Genomic DNA, 15,797 nt, shown 5'->3' with positions numbered 1-15,797 from the left:
TATAATTTGATTTTCCATGAATAACTCTTAAACTTACTAGAATTTGAATTTTCCACTTTTATTTATACATAAAAATGCAATACTTTTACTTCCAAATTAAAAATGTTAAAAATAGAACAGCTAAAATAGTGTCGTTGAAATTTTAAATTTAGTTCTCTGAAAATTTAGCGATTCAAAGGCTTTCTATTTCAAATTAATTAGTTTGGAATATTTGATTTATTCTTTTTAATTTTAATTGAACAGTCGAACATTGTTAAATATGAAAAAATTGCTTTTTTTTCGAATGAATTTTTTTACTGCATGGGTTAAAAATAGAATATTTTGGACTGAAAAAGTATTTGAAAATGTTTTCTAATTTATTAAAAGTGTTTAATTACGAATCTATTAATTTGAAATTATTTAAAAATAGAAAACATGTAGTTTATAAAGTTTCAATCGGACGCTTACATTTTAGCTTAACTATACTTAGGCTTTCGAATTGAAACAGTTCAATTTTAAATTATAAATTCTGTCAATGGTTTAATTTCGAATAAATTCAGAATTGGCTTGTGAAATCAATTATTGTTCAATTTAAAAAATCATTAATTGATTTATATTTACAGGTGATCAACTAGACACGATTTTAACCCTAATTTTTTAAATTTTGAACTCTTTTATTTTTTAATTTGTCAAGTCTTCAAAACAAAACTTTTTAATTAAAAAAGTTTTTATTTGAAAATATAGGCTTGAAAGTGAAAAAAACTGAAAATTTTTAAAGTAAAATATTTTAGAATCACGCATTCTAAACTGAATGATTCCTTAATTGAAAAAATTAACAACTGAACTTCACATTTATAAGAAGCTTAAATCGAACTATTTTATATTTTATTACATCATGTGTTATTTCAAGCGATTGGATAGATTTTTCCTTTAAAAATGTATAAATTCTTGGTCAAAACATAAATTGACAGGCCACGCTTTAAATTGTAATAAATAATTGGATATTGGTACTACCAAAGAAGAAGACACTTCTGGAATGGTAAATGTTATAAATTTATTTTCAATCACATCGAACTACTATAATAATATGTAGATTGGTATGATTATCAAATAGAGCAAATTAAAAAAAATACTTGCAAAAACAAAAGAAAGCTTGAACCTAACAATTGTTGCGCTTTAGATGACATTTGCTTGATGTAGATTGTAGTTGTTACAAAACAATGATTGTTTTTTACTTATTCGTAATAGTCTATAATTTTCCAGTCAGCAAGTAATGTTAATGATTAGCGAAGTGTAAAGCGCAACAAAGAGCGATTTTTTTAAAGAAAAAAAAAGATGAATAGTTGAAAGTTTAATTATTGCTAATTGTGGTATTCAATACCAATGGGTAATGTTGAACTTATAAACTTAGTCTATGGATTCCATCAAGTTGTGTACATCGTGTATAATGTATAATATAATGCATAATGATATACAATTAAAGCGTAGCAGTCAGTCAGTGCACTGCAAGGACTTCTCCTTTCCATTTGATCTTGTACAAAAGTTTAAAACAGCTTCGGAATAATGACGTGTTCCATTTATAAAATGATGTATAACGTATGTGTGCACTTATACAATAAAGTGTGTATATACCAACTCATTTGGGATGTGTTTCTCTTTTTTTTCGGTTTACGTTTTTCAATTACTTTTCTGATTGCGACAAATAAGTACTATATGTGGGTGTCTCACCACATACTGTAGTCGGAATCTTCCTGTTCAAAAGCTATGAAGAAGCCGACAATGGTCAGGTACACGACAACGTTGCCCGCTAAAGTCAGATAACAAGCTCCCCATTGTATCTGTAAATTTGAGATTTATAATTATTTTCGTAACTGTATTTAGAAAATATATAATCAATATACGCTCTAAAGGCCATATGAGAATTATGAGATTCCTGCTCAGGGTTGCTACAAGAGTCTGATTACAAAATTCTATGACTTTTTCTGGGTTTCCAGGTATAATTATGAAAAAATTCCAGGTCTACTTTTTTTTTAATTCAGCTAATTAAAATGAATGGTAACCAAATATAATGCAATGATAATAGTTAATCAATAAGTTTTATTGAATTCAAAAGAATTTTCAATAATATTTTTATCAAAGTGAAAAAAAAAGTATTCTGTAATCATAATCATATATTTTTTTACATTACTTGAAGGCAGTATTCTACTTCGAAACGCTCGAAGAAAAGCTATTTTTGTGCATTTTTCCTGAGATTATTAATACTGATATCGACGTGTGGTTAGTTAGGCTTAATAAACAAACTCTGGAAATACATTTTTAAACATTTTTTATTTATTTTATGCACTTTTTGTACATAAAAATGTCAGTCAAAGTCAACTCCTCCAAAAGTAGGTAGGTCCACGCTCTTGTAAAAATCTTCAGGATGGGCGGTCCAAAACAAAAAAATTAAACAGTTTTAGATTCAGTACGACTCCAGCAACTGGCTGAACTAGAATTTCTTATATACAGGCAAAAAAAACAAAATGGCGACGAAAAAACAAAAATAAAAATGAAAAAAGTGGGTTTATTTTCACAATTTTTTGCAAAAAAAAAGTTGAAATTAATTTTTTAAACAGTCCTAGTTCAGCCGGTTGCTGGAGTCATAATGAATCCAAAATGGTTTAACTTTTGTGTGTTGGGACTGCCCATTCTCGAGATTCTTACAACAGCGTGGACCTGCCTACTTTTTGAGGAGTTGACTTTGACTGATGTTTTTATGTATGAAAAATGCGTAAGATAAATGAAAAACTGTTTAAAAATGTATGTCAAGAGTGTGTTTATTAAGCCTAACAAATCCTGTACCGATATCATTAGTAATAATCTCAAGAAAAATTCACAAATATAGTTTTTATTCGAACGTTTCAAAGTAGAACACATCCTTAAGAACAATTATATTAGAACTATTTATGCAAAGATTAAGATTGCATTTTAAAATAATAGTAATCTAAAAAAAACTCGGAACTTTTTTAACAAAGTTAAAATAAAACTTTTAGATCGCAAGAAATAATAAAATTGTCTTTATTCAAATTTATCCAAATTTAATCAGTTCAGGAACTTCTTGCTCAACATCCTCCAGTTCTTTTTGCTTTTCCTATTGAATTTTACATTTCTTTTCATTTAATTCCTACAGTTTGTCTGATATTCTGATATCTTTTCCAATTTTCCAATAAAGAATTCGCTATAAAATACTAAATTAATAAGACTTCGAAATAGAGACGATTAAAAAAGTTCCAGTCATTTTTTCAATATTCCATGACTTTTCCAGATATTCCAGTATTTTTTCTAAAATCCATGACTTTTCTTCCAGGGTTTCCAGGTCTTATTCCAACCCTGCTGATTTATCGATTTTTGTTTGCAACAACTTAAGTCCCCGCGAATACACATATAGAGTTGAAAAATTGGAAAATACAATTAAAAGCATTAAGGAATGTTTGTATCGTTCATAACTTTTAGAACTACAAACAATTTTAATTTATAATTTTTGTATTGTATTTCCAGAAATTAAGGACCATACAAATGTTCTCAACTGCCTTTTATATAGTTATCCAAATTTTCAACACGATATCTCAAATTCTGTGTATGTGATTTTATTCGAAAAAATGTTGGTAAGGTGGAAATCGGATGTTGTAAATTATATAGCCTTAACAACATTTATGGGCGAGTTATTTTTTAAAAGGAAATAGTTATCGTTTCAAAATAAAAATGAAACTTTTTTAGTTACTTTCAGAGCTTCCGCACAGTCACTTATGTTACTTTTTTTCTCAAATCACTTTTTTAAAATAGAGTCACTATAGTCATTTTCTTTAATAAAAACATCAGTTTAATAAGTTTCTGTAATAAATTCAAACAGAGAACCCATTGATTTCGAATTCTATTGAATTTTTTCTAGTCCCGTGAAAACACCATGAACTCTGAAATTACCTTGAAATCAACTGAATGCAATATATGATTTTAAGATTTTTCATTTTTTTTAATTACCATGAAAACTGCTAAATTTACAATGAATTTTTATGAATCTAACCAAATGCTTCTTTAATAATTCTATTCACTCCCATTTAATTCACTTGAATTCCCTTGAATTCTACTGAATAGACTCTAATATTACTGAAATCAATGGAATATTGTGCATTTTTTACATTCATTTGAATTCATTTATACTTAATTCTGAATTTTTGTTAATTTAAACTTATAATTTAAACTAATTTTTATTGAATTCACTTGAATTTTTCTAAATTAACTCCAATTTTACCGAAATCAGTGGATTTTTTGAATATATTTAAATTTTTCTTTTTCCGCCCTTTAGGGATCATTCACAAATTACGTAACGCGTTTTTCTTTTTTCCATATCGCTGTATCACTGTTCACTTCACGGAAATTATATTATCATGTTTATTTAAACAAAAGAAAAAGGCGTTACGTAATTTGTGAATGATCCCTTATTTCATAGAATTCTTCTCGTTTCCCTTAAATTTCTCGAAATTAACTCAAATTGGATTTAATTCGTTTTTTTTTTAAATTTATTTCAACTTCTTTCAATTCACTTAAATTCTGATAAATTTTCCCTGAATTGGATGGTAACCAATTTTACTGAAATCAGTGGAATATTTTCAACTTTTCTCAATTCACTTGAATTCAATTCGAATTCATCCTGACTTCTTTTTAATCCTTGGGAATTCTCTTTAATTTTTATAATTGGCCCTGATTCTTTTTATTTCACTTGAATTTTTGTTTAGTTTCAATGGATTTTTTTTTAGTTTTTTTTTTTACTCTCCCTGAAGTGACAAAGTTACAAAGTTAATTAATTCAATGCATTTTTAAGTATTTTCAATTCACTTGAATAATTTTGAACTCACCTTGAATTCGTCGAATTCTTTTCGTTTCCCTTCCATTTTTCTAAATTAACACATTTTGTTCAATTCGTTGTATTTCTTTTTATTGATTGATTTTTTCAATTCACTTCAATTCCGTTGAATTCACCCTGAATTATGTTCACTCCCATTCTACTCAATTTGATGTTCCCTTACATTTTCTTGAATTATTCTAAATTCACTGAATTCTTTTTAATTCATTCAATTCTACTTAATTTATTTAATTTAAAATAGTTCCTTTTCAGTTTACCTTTAAATTTAATGAATTTCATCAAATTCTTCGATAGTCATGCGCATTTTGTTTTAAATTCTTAATTTTTTATTTTTATTTTCTGAATTTATCCTGAATTCGTTCAAATTCACCTGCAATTATTATACATTCCATCTCATTCTTTCGAATTAAAAATATGAGTAACATTATTTTAGGATGCAGTAACCCTGTGAACTGTAACTTTGAACCGCAATAATTCTCATAAAATAACTCGTTAAAATGAAGAAACAAAAATAGTTGTAAAACAATAAAATTTCTTGATTTTTATAAACAAATACTTATGAACTATATTTCGAAAGTAATTCAGAAAGTAACGGTTTTTATAGTTACTGTTACTGAAAAGAGTGAAACTAGTTATCAATTCCTTACTTATTTAGAACAGTAACGTCTTTGCCACTATCGTTATCAAAAAAGGTAGACAGTTTAAAAAACTAATCACTTTTCACCATTTCTTGACAATATGAACAAGAATAGAAATAAATAATTCGCTCACCACTGGATTATTTTTTGGCGATCGGGCAAGTACGATTGGAAGAGCAAAGGATGACACTACAAATCCCATTGTAATGAATATTGCTAATTCTAAACATGGATTGCTACTGTTTCCTGAATCTTCGGAATAACGTCGAGCTACTAACGTTGGAACAGGTGACAAAATGTAGAATAATACTACAAAGAATGGCCAAAATACTCTGAAAAATAAAAAGGGAAAATTATGAGAATTATTTCAATTTTATTCTATATTTTTTTATCAACTTTTTAGTATTTTTTATCAGCTTGTCTAGTGATCAGCCAATTTGAAATTCTCCATTTTCCCCGGACCAACTTAAATATGTTTCTGTAATTTAACAATAATTTATTCACACATGTTAAAATTATCACCAACCACAGACTGAAGTGATAAACATTAATAAAACTTACATTACGGATCACGAGTATGACAACACCTGTTTATCGATAATTGCTCAGGTTCTTTTAATGTTAATTATATATTAGAATTCATTTTTTTCTCAAATAGGTTTGAAGTTATCGGTATTCTTGATGAAACGAGCCATGATGAAATAAGTTTGTCCACTTTTAAAGAAGATACTGCCAAAATAGCGCAAATTTCAATGTTTTCTTGAAATTTAAATGAAATCTAATATTAATATAAAAGTATTTTTCGTTGTTCTTAGGCTCATTTTAAAGGTAAATTTGTATAGAATGTGATTTTGTGATTCTCAAACAAATTCTTTTTTTTTGTATTTTCGAAACTACAGAGCAAAAATTCAAAAGAAAAAACTAAGAAAAGTGGAAAGTTTTCGACTAACACTTGCCTAAAAATAAAAAAAGATAAAGTAGACAGAAAATCAATTTTTCGATAAAAGAACTAAATTGCCGGATTTTTCACGATTTCCCAGTCCCTCTTACGGGTTGAAAAGACGCCAATAGGGATTAGTTGAAATATTTCTAAAGCTTAATTGAATTGAAAAAACTATAATATCGTTCATTTCGATGGTCGTCAAATCAAAGACCAAACTTTCATTAAAGAACATCGACATTAATTTTGAAGTTCCCTAGGATGCATAGATTAATATTTTTCGTATTACCAGTCAAACATTTTTTTAGTTCAGATATTCAATAAAGAAGTAACCTGATCCATGTGGAATCAGGCAGGTTCTGTACTCCAAGTTCCAGACTGAAAAAATACAAATTTTTCTTTAGACTTTCAGAGTTTTCTACCTAATTCAGACATATTCAAATTTTCTTTTTATATTATCGAGAGGTTCACTGTTATTATTTGCCGGAAAATTTGTAAATAGTTCAAAATTAATAAAATTACCGTGATTTGTTCAAAAATATAAAAATTATATGTTTAAAAAAACCAACATTGTTCCTCCATATTTTGTTAAATTTGTCGTGTTGTAAGGAACAAATTCTGTGATCATTTAGGGATTTTAAAAGAAGCACTTGCAAAATTTAAGGAATTTCCATAAGAGGCACTTTAAATAACTGTCAAGAATAATACATTTTTAAAAATTATTTTGAAAATCCATTTATATAAGATTTTATATCAAACATTTTACAAGATTAAATTTCTGGTCTTTAATAATGAATTGCCTTCGGAAATGAAAAATTGGCCAGGGAAAAGTGAGGGAATTTTTGGAAATAAAGTAAACCTCACGAGAATCTAGAAAGAAAATTTAAATAACTAATTTAATTTAAAAACTACTGATATTAAAAAAACGTCAAAATTAAAAACATTTAAATGTCTAGCGGACCAGAAAATCGGAAAAAATCCGGTTTCTATTTAGGATCAAACATTTTTTTCTTCTATCGCAAAATCCACTTTTTATTTACTTTATCTTCTATTTATTGTTTAGTCGAAAATCTGATAGAGGAAAGTCTTATAACTTCACGTATGGTATGTGATATCTAAAACGTTTTTCGATGATAGCTTAAGTTTTTTAATTTTAATTGTATTAGAATTAAAAGAAAGCTATCAGAATACTCTGTAAAAGAAGTCAGACAAAAAGCATTTTGTAAATTTCTTAAGGATGTACACTACGTACAATCATTTTCAAAAGTTGTCTATCTTTAAACTGATTTATAAAACCAACAAAAAATTATCTATTATTAATTTCTGTAAATCTTGATGGAGGATTCTAAGCACAATGCAGAAAAAAATAAATGAGGTTAAAATTGTTTATTAAACAGTAGTTATTTATAGGTTTAGTTTTTTCTTTCTCTTTAGGGGAAAGTTAAAATTTTTATTTAATCCTAATGATCAAGGTCACATTTTATTCTTCGAACGACTCTCTAAATTTTTGTTTGGATTAATTTTATTTTAAAAAATTAAATGAGAAATCATGCAGTTATTATTGTTATAAACAATAATAGTTTAAATTTTAATTAACACCTTCCGAATAGAATTGTAGATTATCCTTCAAAGAATAAAATAAGGCCTTGATTATTAGGATTAAATAAAAATGGTAACTTTTCGCTAAAGAGAAAGGGAAAGCTACACCTATAAATAACTACTGTTAAATAAACAATTTTGACCTGAATCATTTTTTTCTGAAGTGTGCTTAGGAGCCTCCATAAAAATTTACAGAAATTATTAATAATTTTTTTTTTGTCGATTTTATAAATAATTTTAAGGATAGGCAATTTTTGAGATTGATTGTACGTAGTGTACATCATTACGAAGACATTGCAAAGATAATGCTAATTTTAATGTTTTCTTAAAATTTTAATAATGCCAAATATAATAAACATTTCTAAAAGTTGAGACAAAAAAGATGAAAAATAATTATTACTTATCTAATATATTAAAAATATATATATTTCTTAAATCAGAAAAAATATTTGATATTTAAAAAAATGGTTGTTTTAACTTTAAACTTTTACACATATTGGGCCATGCAAAATTAAATGTGCACTACTTCTGCAATATCTTCTAAGAAAATTGACACAATGACTTCATGACCTCATCATTTCAAATTTATTTATTTAAACCAAAAATGATGACTTTTCTATCATAAAAGATGAGTTTTTAATCTAAAAGCACACATTTTTAACAAAATTATTCAATAGTTGGATTATTAATATACAAATAAATAGTTGGATTTTTAAAAAGATAAATAAATTTTCAAGCCAAAAAAACAAATTTTTTAAAAGATAGTTCAATTTTCAACCAGAGGAGAATAGAACCCAATTCTTGAATTTTCAACCCAAAAAATTCGATATAAAAAAAATTATCCATTCTTAACGAGAAATGTACTAGACATATTTCAATAAAAATAACCAAAGATTGTTTAATAAAAGAGGTATATGTTTAACCGAAGAATAATATAATAATAATAATATAAGTATAATAATATAAGTATAATAATAACATAATAATAACATTTTCAACAACATAGTGAAATTTCTAATCAAATACTTGAATTTTCAACCTACAAAGATGAATTTTCAACATAAAAATTTAATGGGTGACATTTCAACCAAAAGAGTAAAATTTCTGCCAAAAGAGATGAATTTTAAAACCAAAATGAAGAATTTTCTACAAAAAAAATTAATTTTGAACCAAATTCTTAAATTTTCAAGAAAATGATGCATTGATAACGAGAAATTTAATAAGCCTATTTCATACAAAAAAAGCTTGAATTTTCAAGCTACGAAGATGAATTCTCAATAGAAAAACGTAATGGGTGACATTTCAAATAAAAACGTAAAATTTATGCAAAAAAAAAAAAAAAATTTATAAGAAAAAATAAAAGATTTTTGAACCAAATTCTTAAATTTTCAACTCGAAAAATTAAATTTCCAAGAAAATGATAGATTCTTAACGAGAAATGTAATAATCATATTTTATATAAAAAACAAGAAAAAATACTTGAATTTTCAAACTACAAAGATGAATTCTCAATAGAAAAATGTAATGGGTGACATTTGAACCGAAAAAGATTCTGCCCAAAGAGATGAATTTTAAAACCAAAAAGATGAATTTTCTACTATAAACGATGAATTTTAACTAAAAATGATTCAATTTTTTATAGAAAAGGGATAAGTTAAATTTTCAGTTAAAAAATAATTTTCAAACAAAACAAAAAAATCCAATTTTTAACATAAATACAGATGTTACAGGCAAGGACGATAAAAAAGATCATCCAAATTGCTGAAATTTCAAGTCAAAACACGAAATTTCTACAAAAGATTTAAATTATCTCCCCCAAATATGAATGTTCACCAAAAAATAAATTTTCAACCAAATTTTGCATATACAACATAAAAATAGGAAATTTCAGACCAAGAAGGTTAGTTTACTACCAAAAAATACAAATTTTCAACTAAAAAAGATAATTTTTCACCCGAAAATGAAAAAAATGACATTTGCAGTTTAGAAAAACTAATTTTAAACAAACAAAACAAAAATTCAAAGAATATTGTAATAGTAGATGTTAAAAAAAAATTAATATAAAACCCAAAACCGTTGAATTCGGCCAAAAAGACGAACTTAAAAAAAAATAGTAAGAACAAAATATGAATTTTCAACTAAAAGTTAACTTTCAACAAAAATAGTGGAGTTTTCAACAAAAAAGTTGAATTTTCAATAAAAAATTATTACTTTAACAAAATTGTTGAATTTTTAACCAAATAATAAAATGTTGAACTAAAAATATTATCGTCAGCAGGAAGCAACTGTAAACAAAAGAAATAAAAGTGCAAGGCAAGTAAATGACTTTATTTTCAAAATTTTATAATTTGTCCCTGACCATTATGAATTATTTATTCTAAAATCATGTTAGAATCCTAAAATTAAATACATGTGAAGTGCCTAATAGATTTAGGTCGAGATTTTGAATTGTCTCTGCATTATTCTGTGGAATTTACAGTTTTAAATATCTGTGGTTTATAAAATGATAAAAATACGCACTTTATTGCAGAAGTCGATAAGTACCAGCAAACATGTTTGCAAGAAATCTGCTGACTTCGAATCATATAATAAGTAGGATATGGACATTTTGGTGTCTAATCAAGGAAAATACAAAGATGTGTTTTATTACACACTAGCAGTAAATACACGCGTGCAAATCGCGCGTGCATTCTCTCTGGATTTTTATTTCCCAACATAAAAAATATAAACAATTTTAAAATCTATTATTAAACCCATTTTTAAATGTTATGTTTAAAACTTTTTTAAACAATAACTAATAGTTAATAAATTTCGAATTGAAAGCGTCTGAAATTTAGAAAATAAATATTGAAAAATTTTGGACAATTTAATTAGAAAAAATAGTTGAATTGTATAATTTATAAGTCAAAGCGCTGAATTTTAGATTAAAACTTCAAACATCGGACAGTGTCAAAACGTAAAAAAATGGAATATTTTAAGATTAGAATTTTGGAAGTTGGATCACTTAAAATTCAAAATAATTGAAATCGTATTACTTATAATTAAAAGCGGTCAAAATTAAGTAATAAAAGACTTTTGTATTTGACTAATTCTAAACTCAAAGCGATTAACATTTGACAGTTTGAAATTAAAAACTAGATTGAATCTTTTTAAGTTAAAGCTTCCGAAATTATTTAATTTTAAATTGTTAATACGTAAAAAAATTATAATTTAATATTAAATCTGACTGGGCATATTGATCTAAAATAAATAAAATTGAAAACATATAGTAATTTTGAATGGGAACATTTTTTAAAATTCGACTCCAGATCGTTGAAACTTACACGAATGCGAACTTCATTTAAAACTGAAAAAAAATTTATTCAGCAAAAATCCTGATATTAAAACTTTCTTATACTCAAGCTCATTAAAATTTCAATTATTTGAAGTAAACTTAAATCTCTTAAAAATGGATGATTTTTAAATTGCTCATTATACTTTCCTAAAGTCAACCCAATTTCATTTTCATTGTCAAATTAAAATCTATGAAAGGGAAAACTTAAAAATGTAGCGTTCAGTATGTAAATTCAGAGCTTTACCGAAATTAAAATTTTGAATTTGCACAATTTCAAATATCCAATTCTAAATTGCTTTATATATAAATCTGCAATTATTAAACTGAAAACTATTAAGGCTTTTAATTTAAAATTTTGAAATACGTAATAGCGGAAACGTCCTCACATTTTAAATATTTGAATTTGAAACTACATTATTGTGAAATTTGAAGTTCGAAACCTCCAAAAATTAATATAAAACTTAATTTTCAAAATTGCATAATTTCAAATGTTGCGAGAAATATTGTAAATCTTTCAAGTTTAATTATTCTAAACACCAAACATTCTGATTGCACTTCTTTTTTGATTTTAGAAAAAAAAAGAGATAAGAATTCACGGGTCGCCTCGGTTAAGTTCAACCCGAAAGTACTTCCACATGCAGTTTATGTTTTTTAAGAAATTCGGGGATGTTCCCCGGTCATTTTAAGCCAACAAAGAAAAAAATCGTACTACGCGTTTTTGAGAACAAAGATTTTTTCATTTTTAACAATTAAAAATCTCATTTTTCTCGAAAAAGTCGCAATATATGAACAGCAGTCAAGAGTTCAAAATTGTTCAGCTTTCTGAAATCTATTGAACAGTACCCTTCCCAGAGAGATATCTTGTTTTATTTAATAAAATTTCTCCAAAAATATAGAAAAAATCGATAAAGATCGACTAAAATAGCATTTATTTTAACGAATTATAAATATTTTAATTTTACAAACGTTTTTTTTTAGTTCACTAACTATATAAAAAATATGTGCCACGAGATTATTGAGGTTCCTGAGCATTAAAGTAGAGAAACATTTGTTTTTATTTCTAAAAGTGAAGAAATATTAAGAAATTTCTACACGAAGTTTCGTAATCTTTTAGAAAAATATTTTTTTCTATGTTTCTGAACATTATCAAAATTTTGAAAAGTATATAACTTTTCTAATTTTCATCGAAATTTTTATTTGAATAATTTGCAAGTCTTCTATCCATGTATAAGAAACTTTGATTAAAAAATTTTTAATTTGAAAATTTTTTTCTTCAAATTTTGAAAATGCTCTAAATTTTTGCTTTTGGTTGGAAATATTTGCTTAACGAACTTGACCTTCATTTTGGGAACCTTTAGAAGTGTATCAAAGGCTGACATGATTGGACAAATCCTTCAAAAGTTTGCGTGGCTACAACATTCAACTAACCATACATACAGACATACAGTAAATATTTTTCTAAAAGATTAGAAAATTTCATTTAAATTCATCACCAGATATCAAATATATTTAGAAACTATGCCAGTTAAATTTTTCGATTAGACAAAAATTCAAAAAGTTTGAGCTTTTTCAAAATTTGAATAAAAATATTTGTTATGAGTTTAAAAATTTTTTATCTAATTGTCTGATACGCGTCCAAAGAATTGCAAATTATCCAATGAATTTTTAAATTCGATAAAACAACAGAAAGTTATATGCTTTTCAACGTTTTCAAAATTTTCTAAAAAAGGAAAAAAACTTTTTAATAGGTTCAGAAATATCAACAGAAATTTCTACTAGATGTAAAATATATGCTTTTCGAAACTATAGTCATGAAAATTTTTACATAGACAAAAATTCCAAAAGTTGGATCATTTTCAAAAACATGCAATTTTGATTTTTTAAGAGATCCATAAGTTAAAAACGTGTTTTTAAATAGATTTCAACAAGATTTACAAATTATCTTGATGAAGTTTTTCAAGTTGACACGAATTATCGAGCGCAAACCGCGAGTTTCGTAATGAGAATATAATCGTCAAAGCCGTGGGTGCTTTGAGAACCTTCTTTAAAAACAAATCGGAAAAAATTCTGTTAAAATTTATGGCTGTAATTCCTCAGAAGTTTAAAGCACAGTTTTCGATTTAATTTATAGTATTTACGATATTCCAAAAAATTTAGTTAAAGTGCACACATTAAACTTACGAAAACGAGCGCGAAGCGCCGCGCGCGCAGCCCGCAATGGTAATGTGCCCTCGCTGCGGGCATATTTTTTTTTTAGAATTTTTGTTAAAATACACAAGATCTACATATGGTATGGATACATTTTTATAAATTTTAAAAAGATAAACAATTTTGAACTAGGAATTGCTATCCCTACTTTGTTTTTTTTCTTCAAAAAAATTATATTTCTCCAATTTTAGAGATAAAAAAACAATTTTTCTCTACTCTGAAGCTCAGGAACCTTAATTAATGGAACATGTTCTTTACATAGTCAGTAAACTAAATATAAACGTTTTTAAAAATAATATGTTATAGTTCGTTAAACTAAATGCTATTTTGCTCGATTTTTTCTATATTTTTGGAAAATTTCATCAAATAAAACAAGATATATATTCAGGAAGGGTACAATTTAATAGATTTCAGGAAGCTGAACAATTTTTAACTCTCTGCTATTCATATTTTGCGTCGCTTTCGAGAAAAACGAGAGTTTTAATTGTTAAAAATGAAAAAATCTTTTTCCTCAAAAACGCGTTGTACGATTTTTTTCTTTCTTGGCTCAAAATAACTGGGAAACATCCCCAAACCTTGCACAAAAGTAAAACTGGATGTGCAGGTAGTTTCGGGTTGAACTTAATCGAGGTAAAAAAATAAGAATAAAAAAGGTCTTTATACTTACTGGTAGGATGGAAGTGCACAACCAAGTATCACAAATGTCATGCCAATCGAACCGGCAAATGCCAGTGAAACGAGTCTGAAATGCAAATAAAAACATAAAGTATACTGCATATTGCATTCAATTATATGAGGTAGAATTGAATGTTTTACAAACGGAAAATTAGCACTTCGCAAAAGCATAAAATAATAAATTAATAATTTAAAGAAAAACTTTGCAAAATGTTTCAAGTGCGCAGACATTGCGATTATGGTGCAGTGTTGTGTCGAAATTCGAAATATTAATACCACTCACTTCAACATCATTTTCATTGAAAAATTATTATTTTACTTCCAAGAATTCCCGTCAGGGTAAAATATTATCAACTTCATTAATTTATCTGTACGGAAATATTATTATTAGCGTCTAATTAGTAGATAAAAAAAAGTGAAAAATCAGATATACTTACGCTGTTCAGTGAAGAAAATGTCCACGAAGGGAACATGAAACAAAAAATCTAAATTAGAAATGGAATCTTTCATATCAAATCTAAATTTCTTTTTCATATTTAGAACTTTTTAATATCCGAGAATTGTCTTTAAACCTGTTATTTTCTTAAATATTTCGATTTCCTAGCAAACATTTCTATTGCTTTTTGAACTATTTGAGCAAGAAAATACTGTTGTCTCTCAAAATGAGTTTTCTGGTGTGATAAATATGGCATCTTTGATATCATTAAAAAAATCGATATGAATTGTTACTCGACTTCAAAAATAATTATCACTTTAATTTAATTATTAGTGATTAGGGGCATTGTAAACTTATGACCTTAAAAAATCTATAACACGTCTCATAATTCATAATGCAAAAAAGATCTAGAATCAGAAAAAAGTAGAATCCTGCGCGTAATGTAAACAGGAAAATGCAAATTCATTTCTGTAAGCAAGCCATTTAAGGTTATGTTTTGATACCTTATACATCATTTGACGGATTCGATTCATTTTTTCTCTATACAGAGCTGGATACAAATGTTAAAATGGAATTTGAAAGGAACAAAAATAGCAAAAGGAATTATTAACAATATATCAAATAACCTTTAAGCCCAGCCATTGGAGATCAAGTTGACAGCTTCGCCTTCGAAAATATCCAACTCTCACTTTGACTTTGAAGTTGTAGTTGACATAAACAAAGACACTTGATCAAAATTCATGCCACCTTTTCACGAGTTATATGTCCTTCCGGATAACACGTCAAAAAATCATCTATGAAATATAAAATCGTTTCGTGACTCACAGCACAGGGAAATACCGTGTCTATCTCTTTTTAGCTGAAGCAGATAAAGCGAAACCTCGGTCAAAATTGTCAAATTCTAAAATGAGGAAATCGACCAATTACACGAGACGATATATGCCTCACTTTTATCAGACCAAAAAGGCGTAATAGGCAATCAAATAGTACTTATAATTTAATCGGAAATACATTCCTAACAAATATTAGAAATTTTGCGTGATATTTTCATTATTTTTTTTAAACCTTTTCGCAAAATTCCAAACAAA

At 26.6% G+C, this 15,797-nt stretch overlaps 1 protein-coding gene across 2 annotated transcripts; it reads right to left on the bottom strand.

Annotated features, from left to right (window-relative positions):
- Positions 1-1,011: 1,011 nt before the first annotated feature.
- Positions 1,012-15,786, bottom strand: LOC117171881 (leptin receptor gene-related protein). Of its 2 annotated transcripts, XM_033359523.1 has the most exons (5): positions 15,336-15,786; positions 14,557-14,641; positions 14,266-14,340; positions 5,651-5,849; positions 1,012-1,817 (listed from the first exon to the last, which is right to left on the bottom strand). In XM_033359523.1, exons 2-5 carry the CDS (start codon positions 14,571-14,573, stop codon positions 1,704-1,706), a joined length of 405 nt encoding a protein of 134 aa, XP_033215414.1. In that variant the 5' UTR covers positions 14,574-14,641; positions 15,336-15,786; the 3' UTR covers positions 1,012-1,703. The 2 variants fall into 2 exon arrangements, with proteins under 2 accessions (XP_033215414.1, XP_033215415.1); XM_033359524.1 differs by lacking the exon at positions 14,557-14,641 and having other exon boundaries at positions 15,336-15,771.
- Between the last annotated feature and the right edge of the window lie 11 nt (positions 15,787-15,797).

Source organism: Belonocnema kinseyi, chromosome 4 (genome assembly GCF_010883055.1).
Source record: "Belonocnema kinseyi isolate 2016_QV_RU_SX_M_011 chromosome 4, B_treatae_v1, whole genome shotgun sequence".
NCBI lineage: Eukaryota > Metazoa > Arthropoda > Insecta > Hymenoptera > Cynipidae > Belonocnema > Belonocnema kinseyi.
The sequence above is the reverse complement of the archived record's forward strand: the minus strand, read 5'-3'. Positions and strand labels throughout refer to the sequence as shown.

Excerpts from the sequence above, each read along its gene's own strand:
- LOC117171881 (XM_033359523.1), bottom strand. Across the intron at positions 5,850-14,265 it reads TGTGCACTTCCATCCTACCA|AGTATTTTGGCCATTCTTTG; the intron begins GTAAGTATAAAG and ends TTTATTTTTCAG. Across the intron at positions 1,818-5,650 it reads CGCCAAAAAATAATCCAGTG|ATACAATGGGGAGCTTGTTA; the intron begins GTGAGCGAATTA and ends TCAAATTTACAG.